Below are 12,686 nucleotides of genomic sequence, written 5' to 3'. Positions count from 1 at the left end.
AACACCACCACCACCCACCACAACACCACCACCACCCACCACAACACCACCACCACCCACAACACCACCACAACACCACCACCACCCACCACAACACCACCACCACCCACAACACCACCACAACACCACCACCACCCACCACAACACCACCACCACCCACCACAACACCACCACCACCCACAACACCACCACAACACCACCACCACCCACAACACCTTATATACACGTCCAATCTTCCCCGCCAAATTTATAGGCTATCATAAAAGTTTGTCAGTCATATGCCGTTTATTTTATAGTTGCTTTATATAATAGTTTTCCTTCTTATTCATAAAATGTGTTTATTTTAATCTTAGTTCCTGATTTATAGGTCATAAATATTTACGGTCTTGTAAGACAAGTAGAAGTGAAAATGGGTGATGTGTATTTTAGGAGGAGGAGGACGAGGTTCAAGATTATATTGAACCAATTTTTGTTGGAAGTTCCCAGATATTTTGTGGTTTTTATTATGAATGATAAAATGAGGCGTCCCCGCACACGGATATATATATATCTGGCGCGTTGAAGTGTCGCGTCAGACTAGAAATAAAAATGAATTTTGGAGAATTGATTTTTCAATTACCATCAACAGTGAAAAGAAATATAAGAAATATTGAGGAAATTCGTGTTAGAATTATTAATCTTACTTTTTCGGTCATATATATATATAATATATATATATATATATATATATATAATATATATAATATTATGCCATGTTGTGGCACAGTCGATTAAGCCGCGTGTGGGATCATCCCGGACGTAGGATTCGAAGCCTCATCACCGCCCTTGTGGATTTGTTCTCTTGAGCCCTGGGTGTCCAGTTGGAGGCAGCGCCTGCTGGGGCTGTGGAGGCCAACCCGAGAGTGACAGTCCCGACCGCAGCGAGCGCAGGTAAACGCCGAAGTGGGTGCGTCTGTCAGTGATCGAGGCCCTCTGAAGTCTATTATCCTCCGCCTGCCTCTTCAGTTCATCCTCGAATTGCTGGAGTCCCTTCTGCACTTTGCATCTCCAGGCAGATCTGTCCGCAGCTGCTGCCTCCCTAGTGTTGATGTCGATGTTCAGCTGCTTGAGGTCGCGTTTGTAGGCGTCTTTGAAACGCAGCTGATGTCTTCCGGTGGGTCTCCTTCCTGATGCCAGTTCTCCATACAAGAGGTCCTTCGGTATGCGGCCATCTTCCATGCGTGTGACATGTCCCAGCCATCGCATGCGTCTCTGCTTCAGGAGAGTGAACATTGAAGGGACTCCTGTTCTCTCCAGGACTGTGATGTGGCCTGTGTACTCCACGTGATGTCAAGGATGTGTCTCAGGAATGTGTCTCAGTACTATGTAGAGGGTATTGAGCCGTCTCCTGGAGAGAGCGCAGGGTCCTTGCACGACACACAACGAGAGATGCTTTTTCACTCACGGAAGTTATAAACCCATGGAACTCCCTACCCGCCGAAGACGTAAATACCAAAACTATTCAATTTCAGAATCTTGCTCGACAAAATCATCAGGGCCAAATGGACTTAAATCTGCAGATATAGCTCCGTTGCACAAGGGGGGGAGTAAAGCCTTGGCAAAAAATTATAGGCCAGTTGCACTAACATCACACATAATAAGTGTTTGAAAGAGTGATTAGGAATCAAATTTCTAGTTTTATGGAAAATAATGAGTTGCACAACCCAGGACAACATGGATTTAGAGCGGGAAGATCCTGTCTGTCACAGTTACTCAACCTTATTACAAAATCACAGAAGCCCTAGAAGAAAAGCAAAATGCAGATGTTGTATACACAGACTTTGCAAAGGCGTTCGTCAAATGTGACCATGGGGTGATAGCTCACAAAATGAGGTCAATGGGAATAACTGGTAAAGTAGGACGCTGGATACTCAATTTCCTGTCGAACAGAACAAAACAGTCAATCAAATAAAATTGAGTCCAAGCGAATGTTAAAAGCTCTGTACCTCAAGGTACAGTCCTTGCACCGCTGCTGTTCCTTATTCTCATATCAGATATAGACAAAAATACACGTCACAGCTTCGTGTCATCCTTCGCAGATGACACAAAAATCAGCATGAGAATTACCTCTGCTGAAGACATGGAAAAATTACAAGCAGATGTCAACAAAGTTTTCGATTGGGCAGCAGAAAATAACATGATGTTTAACAGTGATAAATTTCAGGTACTCAGGTACGGCAAAAATGAGGATCTGAAACATAATACAGGGTACAAAACACAATCGAATCTTCCCATAGTAGAAAAACACCATGTCAAGGATTTGGGAATAATGATGTCCGACGATCTAACGTTTAGGGAGCATAACCAAGCAAAGTATTGCGTACAGCCAGAAAAATGATCGGATGGATTACGAGAACTTTCAAATCCAGGGATCCCATCACAATGGTTGTACTCTTCAAATCACTTGTGTTGTCCCGTTTTGAGTACTGCTCAGTACTCACTTCCCCCTTCAGAGCAGGAGAGATTGCTGAAATAGAGGGAATACAGAGACACGGCATAGACGGCACGCATAGACGAGATAAAACACCTAAATTATTGGGATCGTCTCAAAGCTCTCCAAATGTACTCATCTAGAAAGGAGACGAGAGAGATACCAAATAATATACACATGAAAAATACTGGAGGGCCAGGTCCCAAATCTACACAGTAAAATAACAACATACTGGAGTGAACGATATGGAAGAAAATGCAAGATTGAAACAGTGAAGAGCAGAGGTGCCATAGGCACAATCAGAGAACACTGTATAAACATCAGAGGTCCCCGGTTGTTCAACGTCCTCCCAGCGACTATAAGAAATATTGCCGGAATAACCGTGGACATCTTCAAGAGAAAATTGGACTGTTTTCTAAGAGAAGTTCCGGATCAGCCGGGCTGTGGTGGGTATCTGGGCCTGCGGGCCGCTCCAAGCAACAGCCTGGTGGACCAAACTCTCACAAGTCGAGCCTGGCCTCGGGCCGGGCTTGGGCAGTAGAACAACTCCCAGAACCCCATCAAGCAGGTATCAACCAGGTTATACACACACATATACAGGCGTGTCCCACAATGTCGTAAGATGGTGCATGAACAAAAGACCAGGACTCGTCACGCATTTTCTCGTCCACCTGTGGAACCTGTACATCTTTCCCGAATTATGGCGATTGTGTTTACATTTATTGAACCGTGCACTACGAGGTTCTTTATAACGGTAATAACCTTAAGTTGTAAAGTTTCCAAGCTCGTAAACAGTTTAATAAATGTAAACAAAGCTGCCATAATTCAGGGAAAATGTACAGAGAGAGAGAGAGAGAGAGAGAGAGAGAGAGAGAGAGAGAGAGAGAGAGAGAGAGAGAGAGAGAGAGAGAGAGAGAGAGAGAGAGAGAGAGAGAGAGAGAGAACGGAGTCACGATGGACATATTAGGGGGGACTGACACAGTGAAGAAAAGGTCAATATTCCCAGTGAATATCAAGTAGAACAGGAGGGGCTGAGAGGGATCTAGAGACGCAGTGGAACCAACTATATAGAGGCTGACACATGGAATCTATACAGATGTGAAATAAAGAGCTCATAAAATACACATTAAATCCCTCTAACGCCAAGAAGGGCCATCAAACAGTTGTATGTTCCTTGTGAAATCCATTTGCCCGTTTATAGATGGGGTAGGCCTACGGGCAAAGGGTGACTTCAAGCGTGCATTATCCTCTACAGTCACGTGCATTTTATTATTTGTTTGTTTAACTACGTGGTGGTGATTCAGGATTGTGATGTGGATTAGCGAGTAATCCTGGAGAATGAGGATTTTTGTTTATTTAAGATTTAACGACAATTTGGACAACACGAACGGTCAACGTACATCACTTGATTGAACATTGATAACCCCTTAACAGGTTATATTTTGGTATATTTGACATAGTAATAATTTACTAGTTTATCAACAGCGCGTGATTGTTGGTGTATATGTCAGTGACCCGGTGAGTGAGCACAATATGTGTCTGGCTTCACACTAATGACGTTACTATTTCCGGCTGTGGTGGCAAACTGATCTGTTTTGGTGTGGGTTCGTGGTCGGTCAAGGGTTTAGAACCTCGCGTTCACAACCATGGTGGTCACTCATAGTGTGTGTGTGTACTCACCTAGTTGTGCTTGCGGGGGTTGAGCTTTGACTCTCTGGTCCCCCCTCTCAATTGTTAATCAACTGGTGTACAGGTTCCTGAGTCCTACTGGGCTCTATCATATCTACATTTGAAACTGTGTATGGAGTCAGCCTCCACCACATCACTACTTAATGCATTCCATTTGTTAACTACTCTGACACTGAAAAAATTCTTTCTAATGTCTCTGTGGCTCATTTGGGTACTAAGTTTCCACCTTTGTCCCCCTTGTTCGTGTTCCGCCCGTGCTAAATAGTTTGTCGTTTCCACCCTGTCAATTTCCCTGAGAATTTTGTAGGTGGTTATCATGTCTCCCATTACTCTTCTGTCTTCCAGGGACGTGAGGTTTAGCCTCCTTAGCCTTTTCTCGTAGCTCAGACCTCACAGTTTTGGGACTAGTCTGGTGGCATACCTCTAAATCTTTTCTAACATTGTCTTGTGTTTAACTAGGTATGGACTCCAGGGTGGAGCTGCATACTCCAGGATTGGTCTGACATAAGTGGTATACAGGGTCTTGAACGATTCCTTACATAAGTTTCTAAAGGCAGTTCCTATATTGGCCAATCTTGCATATGCCGCTGATGATATCCTTTTGATGAAGGCTTCTGGGGACAGGTTCGGTGTGATCAACCCCATATCTTTCTCACGTTGTCTTTTGTGTGAGTGTCGTGTGTGTGTGTGTGTGTGTGTGAGAGAGAGAGAGAGAAAGAGAGATGAATGACTGAATTCCATCCAGGTGAATACAGTGAATGAATATAGAATTGCGTGGCGCAGGGGTCCATATTGAGCCAACCCATTTTATAATAATCAACGACATGGATGAGAGACCCCAAGATAGGTGTAAATAGAATTCAATCCAAAATCTTTAAGGAAGTCGCCGATGAGTTGTGTCTACTACTGAAACTTTCAAAAAATCCTTAGACTAAGATAAAATCTCATAGATTGGAAATATGCAAATATTACCCGTGGCTTCAAAAAATATAAAAAATTACCGACCAAACAGCCTAACCTCACATGTCACAAGTTCGTGGAGAGACTCATAAGAGGGAATCATGAACAATCTTGTAACAGTAACATAACATAGTTTTGTTACCAATAAATCCTGCCTAACTTACCTGCTCAAATTTTATAAAACGATAACAAAGTACACATAAAAATAACCTCCAGTGGATGGATTTCGCTAAAACTTTTGATAGGATACCGCATAAATTCTACAAGCACATGAAATAGACGGAAAAATACTGGAACGGATAAAACTATGGTTTGTCCTAAATGGAAATTAATCTGAATGAAAAATATATATATATATAGAATAGCGTGGCCCAGGGGTCCATATTGGTCCAACCCATTTTGTAATAATCAACGACATGGATGAGAAAATACGAAACATCATATTTGCAGATGCCAATGTACGTATGCGTGTTATTGGACCTTTTAATATCTTCCAATTTATATGTTATCGGCATCAATTAGATCAGCCCTGTCATGTCTGGTTTTGTAGTATTGGGTATCCTGAGGCCCTAAACCGTTCCTGGTACGAAAGTTACCTTTTTTCACACAGTGTTGAACTTTCTCCAATGCCGATGTGTTCTTTTGGTGGCGAAGTCTCCATATACAGTAGTCCAGATGGGAGCGCACCAGAGGCTTGTACAGTTGCATAACTCTTATCCATGAAGTCAAAGATTTGCTTAATGATTCTAAAAGTGTGTTAGCATCTTTTACCAGCAGCTCCAACTTGTTGAGCAACTTTTAATGACTAGTAAGACCATGTCCTTTTCTTTATCAATATGTTGCATGGTCGTGTTGTTGATATGATAGTTATGTTGTGTATTGTTATGCCCAACATATATTTTTCAATACTAAAAAGCTTTTCCCAATATTCTGACCATTTATGGAATTTATGTAAATCGTTTTCCAATGCTTCTATATCGTTTTCGCTTCCCACTTTACAATAGTCCTTTGTGGCATCTGCAAATTTTATGATGAGGTTTCGCATCAATATGGATCCCTTGCGGCACTCAACATTTTTCATTCATATATATTAATAATTAATATATATTTTTCAATACAGTAATATCAATTTTATCTAGAGAATGCACATAATTATTATATTATTCATGTGCACCTTCCATCATAGGTTACTTATTTTGATCATATTTAACAGTGAACTATGTTGTAACTGGCGTTTTGTTCCGGCAGGTCAGGTCAGATGAGGGCATGACTGAACTGGGATATGTGACCTTACCCCGTGGCCTGCGCCTCGCCACCTCCCTCACTGCCCTCCACAAGAATAAAACTACCACCAGCAGCTTCAACCACACCAATGGCCTCCACCACACCAATGGCCTCCACCACACCAATGGCCTCCACCACACCAACGGCCTCCACCTCACCAATGGCCCCCACCTCAACAATAACCAGAGCAAAGGCCTCCAGCACACCAACGGCCAGCTGGCCAATGGTCTGGCGCCTACCATCGCCTCCCCCTCCCTTGGGGTCAATGGCTGCGTGAGGGCAAATGGTTGTGCAGGTTAGTGATTCACATTGATGGTGAATGGGAGAAACTAATGGTGATTGGTTGTTTAGTCTAGGATCTAGGGGTGTTATCTGCGCCGCTGATATATGGTGATGTTGATGATCCATGAGGATGGTGATGATTCATAATGATAATATATGGTGATGTATGGTGACATGATAATATATGGTGATGCATGATATGATAATATATAGTGATGTATGATAATTTCATAATGTATAGTGATGCATGATGATATTAATCATACTTAGATATCAATTTAGGGTGATGGTGATGATCCAAGACGATGGTGATAATATATGATGACACATAATTATGATATATGATAACAGTGTTGTATGATGTTAATATGATGGTGATGGTTCATGATGATGATGATAATATATTTACATTAATTTACCTGAGGACCACTAAATCTCTAGTGGCCTCGATGAGGACAAAAAGCCGTCGGCTTGTCAGGAAGCCGAGGACATATTCTAATGATGTATTACTTTTAATATTAATACTAATTTTTTATATTAATACTAATGATGTATGATACGATTAATATATGGTGATAGTGATGATGAAGAACATATACACATGAACAAACCAACATTAACGATCTACCAGATGGAATACAGAATTATATGAACATGTTTGTTTATGATGCTAAGGAACTAGGGAAGATAAGAAACTTAGAGGATTGTCATGCCCTTCAAGAAGACCTGGACAAAATGAGTGTATGGAACACCATTTGGCAAATGGAATTTAATATGAATAAATGCCATGTTATGGAATGTGGAATAGGAGAACATAGACCCCACACAACCTATAAATTATGTTAGAAATCTTTAAGGAATTCTGATAAGGAAAGAGATGTAGAGGTGGTTCTAGATAGAAAACTATCACCTGAGGACCACAGTAAAGAACGTTGTGCGAGGAGCCTATGCTACGCTTTCTAACTTAGAATTGTTTTTAAATACATGAGTGGAGAAATACTAAAGAAATTGTTAACGAATTTTGTTACACCAAAGCAGGGATATGCAGCGGTTGTGTGGTGCCCATATCTTAAAAAGCACATCAACAAACTGGAAAAGGTGCAAAGACATACAACTAAATGGCTCCGAGAACTGAAGGGCAAGAGTTACGAGGAGAGGTTAGAGGCATTAAATATGCCAAAACTAGAATATAGAAAAAAGGCGATATGATCACTATGTACAAAATAGTAACTGGAATCGATAAAATTGATATAAAAGAAATCCTAAGATCCTGGAACTTCAAGAACATAGACTTAAACTAGCTAAACAAAGCTGCCGAAGAAATATAAGAAAATTCACTTTCGCAAACAGTGGTAGACGGTTGGAACAAGTTAGGTGAGAAGGTGGTGGAGGCCAAGACCGTCAGTAGTTTCAAAGTATTACAGTATATAACAGAGTGCTGGGAAGATGGGACACCACAAACGTAGCACCCATCCTGTAACTACGCTTTGGTAATTACAGTTGTGCACACTAACAAGCCTACAGTTGTGCACACTAACAAGCCTACAGTTGTGCACACTAACAAGCCAACAGTTCTGCACACTAACAAGCCTACAGTTGTGCACACTAACAAGCCTACAGTTGTGCACACTAACAAGCCTACAGTTGTGCACACTAACAAGCCTACAGTTGTACACACTAACAAGCCAACAGTTGTGCACACTAACAAGCCAACAGTTGTGCACACTAACAAGCCAACAGTTGTGCACACTAACAAGCCTACAGTTGTACACACTAACAAGCCAACAGTTGTGCACACTCACAAGCCTACAGTTGTACACACTAACAAGCCAACAGTTGTGCACACTAACAAGCCTACAGTTGTGCACACTAACTAGCCTACAGTTGTGCACACTAACAAGCCTACAGTTGTGCACACTAACAAGCCTACAGTTGTACACACTAACAAGCCAACAGTTGTACACACTAACAAGCCTACAGTTGTGCACACTAACAAGCCTACAGTTGTGCACACTAACAAGCCTACAGTTGTGCACACTAACAAGCCTACAGTTGTACACACTAACAAGCCAACAGTTGTGCACACTAACAAGCCAACAGTTGTGCACACTAACAAGCCTACAGTTGTACACACTAACAAGCCAACAGTTGTGCACACTCACAAGCCTACAGTTGTACACACTAACAAGCCAACAGTTGTGCACACTCACAAACCTACAGTTGTACACACTAACAAGCCAACAGTTGTACACACTAACAAGCCTACAGTTGTGCACACTAACAAGCCTACAGTTGTGCACACTAACAAGCCTACAGTTGTGCACACTAACAAGCCTACAGTTGTACACACTAACAAGCCAACAGTTGTGCACACTAACAAGCCAACAGTTGTGCACACTAACAAGCCTACAGTTGTACACACTAACAAGCCAACAGTTGTGCACACTCACAAGCCTACAGTTGTACACACTAACAAGCCAACAGTTGTGCACACTAACAAGCCTACAGTTGTACACACTAACAAGCCAACAGTTGTGCACACTAACAAGCCTACAGTTGTACACACTAACAAGCCTACAGTTGTGCACACTAACAAGCCTACAGTTGTGCACACTAACAAGCCTACAGTTGTGCACACTAACAAGCCTACAGTTGTGCACACTAACAAGCCAACAGTTGTACACACTAACAAGCCTACAGTTGTGCACACTAACAAGCCTACAGTTGTGCACACTAACAAGCCTACAGTTGTGCACACTAACAAGCCTACAGTTGTGCACACTAACAAGCCTACAGTTGTGCACACTAACAAGCCTACAGTTGTACACACTAACAAGCCTACAGTTGTGCACACTAACAAGCCTACAGTTGTACACACTAACAAGCCTACAGTTGTGCACACTAACAAGCCTACAGTTGTGCACACTAACAAGCCTACAGTTGTACACACTAACAAGCCTACAGTTGTGCACACTAACAAGCCTACAGTTGTGCACACTAACAAGCCTACAGTTGTACACACTAACAAGCCTACAGTTGTGCACACTAACAAGCCTACAGTTGTGCATAAGAACAAACCTACAATTATGCACATAGATGATCCAACAATTGTGCACAAGCCAATAATTGTGCACATGAACAATTTAATTATTTTTCCTGAGCACAGGACAAATACACACCTCTCCGAGCTAGAAGTAATAGTAATAATAATAATAATGTGCACAATAATAATAATAATTATAGTAATAATAATAATAATATTGTAAATAATAATAATACATAATAATAGTCACACATGTTAACAAGACGTGCAGCAACTTGCCTTTCTCCTGCAAGAAAGGTCTAAGGAATAGCAAATAAGATATTTTGTATTTTTCAGTTACCTTGATAGTTTAGATTATTTTGTGTTAGAATTTAGTGTAAATTTGCCATTTTTTCTACCATACCCTTTTTGCAATGTTTAAGAAATAGTTCAGATATAACTACAATCTCAAGACTAGAAAGTTGCCAGAGGAAGCATTGCATCAGGGGGTAGAGAGAGATAGTTAAAGGCAGATACTTGTTCCAGTGTTGATAAACTAGTTCTCAATTCTTGCTAGCATAAAATTGGCAGACAAAATATTTATTGATAATTTCATATATTCTTTTACTTTTTCAGGACCAAGATGATACTATTTAATTCATACTGTACTTTGTTGGATTGTTAATGTGTTTTGTATTGATGCATTACAGGTGGGAGAGCTGTACATGATGGGTTTGCCACTATACGTTCTGGTACTGGCAAAAGAGGACGTGCTCTCAGCTCACCTGCAGTTACGACTGAAACACGGGCCCCATCCTGCCACCATGGGTGCTGCAACCCTGGGGGCCGGGCCTGGGCCATGGAGCCACTGTGGGAGGAACGAGGAGGAGGGGAAACATCCGGGGAGATGCCAATAGCCAGAAGAGATCGCTCACAACTGCCTTGGTGGGAAGTGGCCACAAGACGATCAAGATATCGATCTTGCCCAGCTTTTTCTCAGGTGCGTTGCTAAATAGAATACAGGTGAGCTATCCATAACCTGTGAGTCACTTAATTTAGTGCATAGACAGCTTAAGATGAAGCTTTCATATTTGCTTAATAAAGATGCTCCGATTTCATTCATTTATAAATGAAAATATTACAAAGGTTTTTAAAATAAATAAAACTACTGTATAACATAATGGATTCTTGCATATTATTTTAGTATTGTACAGTAGTAGACAAAATGGGTACATTTGTGTTCCAGAGACCTCCCAAAGCCGGCCATTTTTGCACTCCTTTCTAAAAGAAAATACTGTATACCATTACAGAATTTCTAAGTACACCTGCCGCTTCCAAACTAAAAATCTGATGTTTAAAGATTTGCCAGTCACCACTTTTTCTGAACTTTATGTTATACAAATCTATGCATTCTGAGGACTGACTGGACAATACTGTAGTTCATTATATTTGTCTGATTCTGTCTGTGATTTTCCTGAAGGCCAGTATGGTGACCGCCCTCGAGCAGACGATGAGTAGTGTGACGGACAAATTGGAGCGTCTTGCATCTTCTCCAGATCTTAAGGTAAGATATACAGTAATGATCCCATCTATTATTAGAGCGGCAATCGCAACATGAAAGTTTCAAATTGGATGTACGTCTGTGTATAGTCTGTGTATGTCTTTGCTGTATCTTTTGATAATGTTATTGACTTTCTCAGCACTCTAGCCTATGGTGAATCCCTGTGGCATAGTGGTAAGATGCTCGCCTAGTGTTTTGCGAGCGCTTTGCCCTGGATTCGTATCCTGGCCAGGGAGGAATAACTGGGAGTAAATACTTAACTGTAGCCTCTGTTTAACCCAACAATAAAATGGGCAGCTAGTTGTTAAACGATTTGGCGGGGGTCGTATTCCGGGGAACATTGGACTAAAGACTTGCCCAAAATGCTACACATACTAGTAGCTGTACAAGAATGTAACAACTCTTGTACAAGAATGTAACAACTCTTGTATATGTATAAAAAAAAGTGTTTGCTTCTCTCTCTTGCTTGTTCTTGCATTATTATCCTTCATCACTGCCTCTATGCATGTCCAACTGCTACAAAGAATTTATCTTGATTCACTCTACTACCTCACACCTCATGAGTATGGTCTTGGCTCACTCTACTACCTCACACCTCATGAGTATAGTCTTGGCTCACTCTACTACCTCACACCTCATGAGTATGGTCTTGGCTCACTCTACTATCTCACACCTCATGAGTATGATCTTGGCTCACTCTACTATCTCACACCTCATGAGTATGGTCGTGGCTTAACCTTAAACTTCATGAGTATGGTCTTGGCTCAGTCACACCTCATATCTGTGGCCTTGGCTCATTTGACTCTCCACACCTCATTAACAAGGCTACAGGTAGAAAGAGACCAGCAGTGTAAATAATCAGTTGTAAGAATACAAGAATTAAATATAATGTTAACTAAGAATGTATTAATTAGGAGTCGTGGCAAGAAATAGCAATTATGGCTTCTGTCGTGAGTTTGCTGAATGCCTTTGAAACCCATCATCTTTCTTTCATCACCACTTCTCTGTTAATTCCCCTTATATTTCACAGTCCAAATCTTATTCTCCACTTTCGATAATATATTATATCATCAGCAAGGAAAATGTCTCTCTATACACATGAATAAATCCACAAGGGGGTGTGATGAGGGTTCAAACTTATGTCCAGGATGATCTCAGACGCGCCTTAATCGACTGTGCTATTACATGGTATAAGAACTGCGACCGGGATTGCTACTGCTCTCACACGGATCCCTCAGTCTCTCCGAGACACAAACTGGGGTTTTTACACAATTCCAACATGTACTCTCTATCACTACATTTGGAATGTTACTCTGTCTACTCTTGCCTCCTTCACTATATGTACTGTAAACACTCAATTTTTCTAACTTCATTTTGTCTATAATTTGGGTACTGCAGGAAATTCTTTTTCCGCCAAA

At 41.3% G+C, this 12,686-nt stretch overlaps 2 protein-coding genes across 2 annotated transcripts in view; one reads left to right on the top strand and one right to left on the bottom strand.

The window, feature by feature from the left end:
* The window catches only part of LOC138370185 (uncharacterized), a 50,915-nt gene extending 45,075 nt beyond the window's left edge, over positions 1-5,840 (bottom strand). Inside the window, exon 1 of the mRNA XM_069334174.1 lies at positions 5,716-5,840. Coding sequence (XP_069190275.1) covers positions 5,716-5,840 — 125 coding nt within the window. The remainder of the gene's footprint in view (positions 1-5,715) is intronic.
* The window catches only part of LOC123758661 (neuron navigator 2), a 160,002-nt gene that overhangs the window by 124,202 nt on the left and 23,114 nt on the right, over positions 1-12,686 (top strand). Inside the window, 3 exon segments of the mRNA XM_069334367.1 lie at positions 6,368-6,698; positions 10,418-10,707; positions 11,188-11,271. Coding sequence (XP_069190468.1) covers positions 6,386-6,698; positions 10,418-10,707; positions 11,188-11,271 — 687 coding nt within the window. The 5' untranslated portion in view covers positions 6,368-6,385.

The sequence above is a fragment of the Procambarus clarkii genome, chromosome 31 (assembly GCF_040958095.1).
Source record: "Procambarus clarkii isolate CNS0578487 chromosome 31, FALCON_Pclarkii_2.0, whole genome shotgun sequence".
Classification (NCBI taxonomy): domain Eukaryota; kingdom Metazoa; phylum Arthropoda; class Malacostraca; order Decapoda; family Cambaridae; genus Procambarus; species Procambarus clarkii.
Note: the sequence above shows the minus strand (reverse complement) of the source record. Positions and strands in the feature narration are given on the sequence as shown.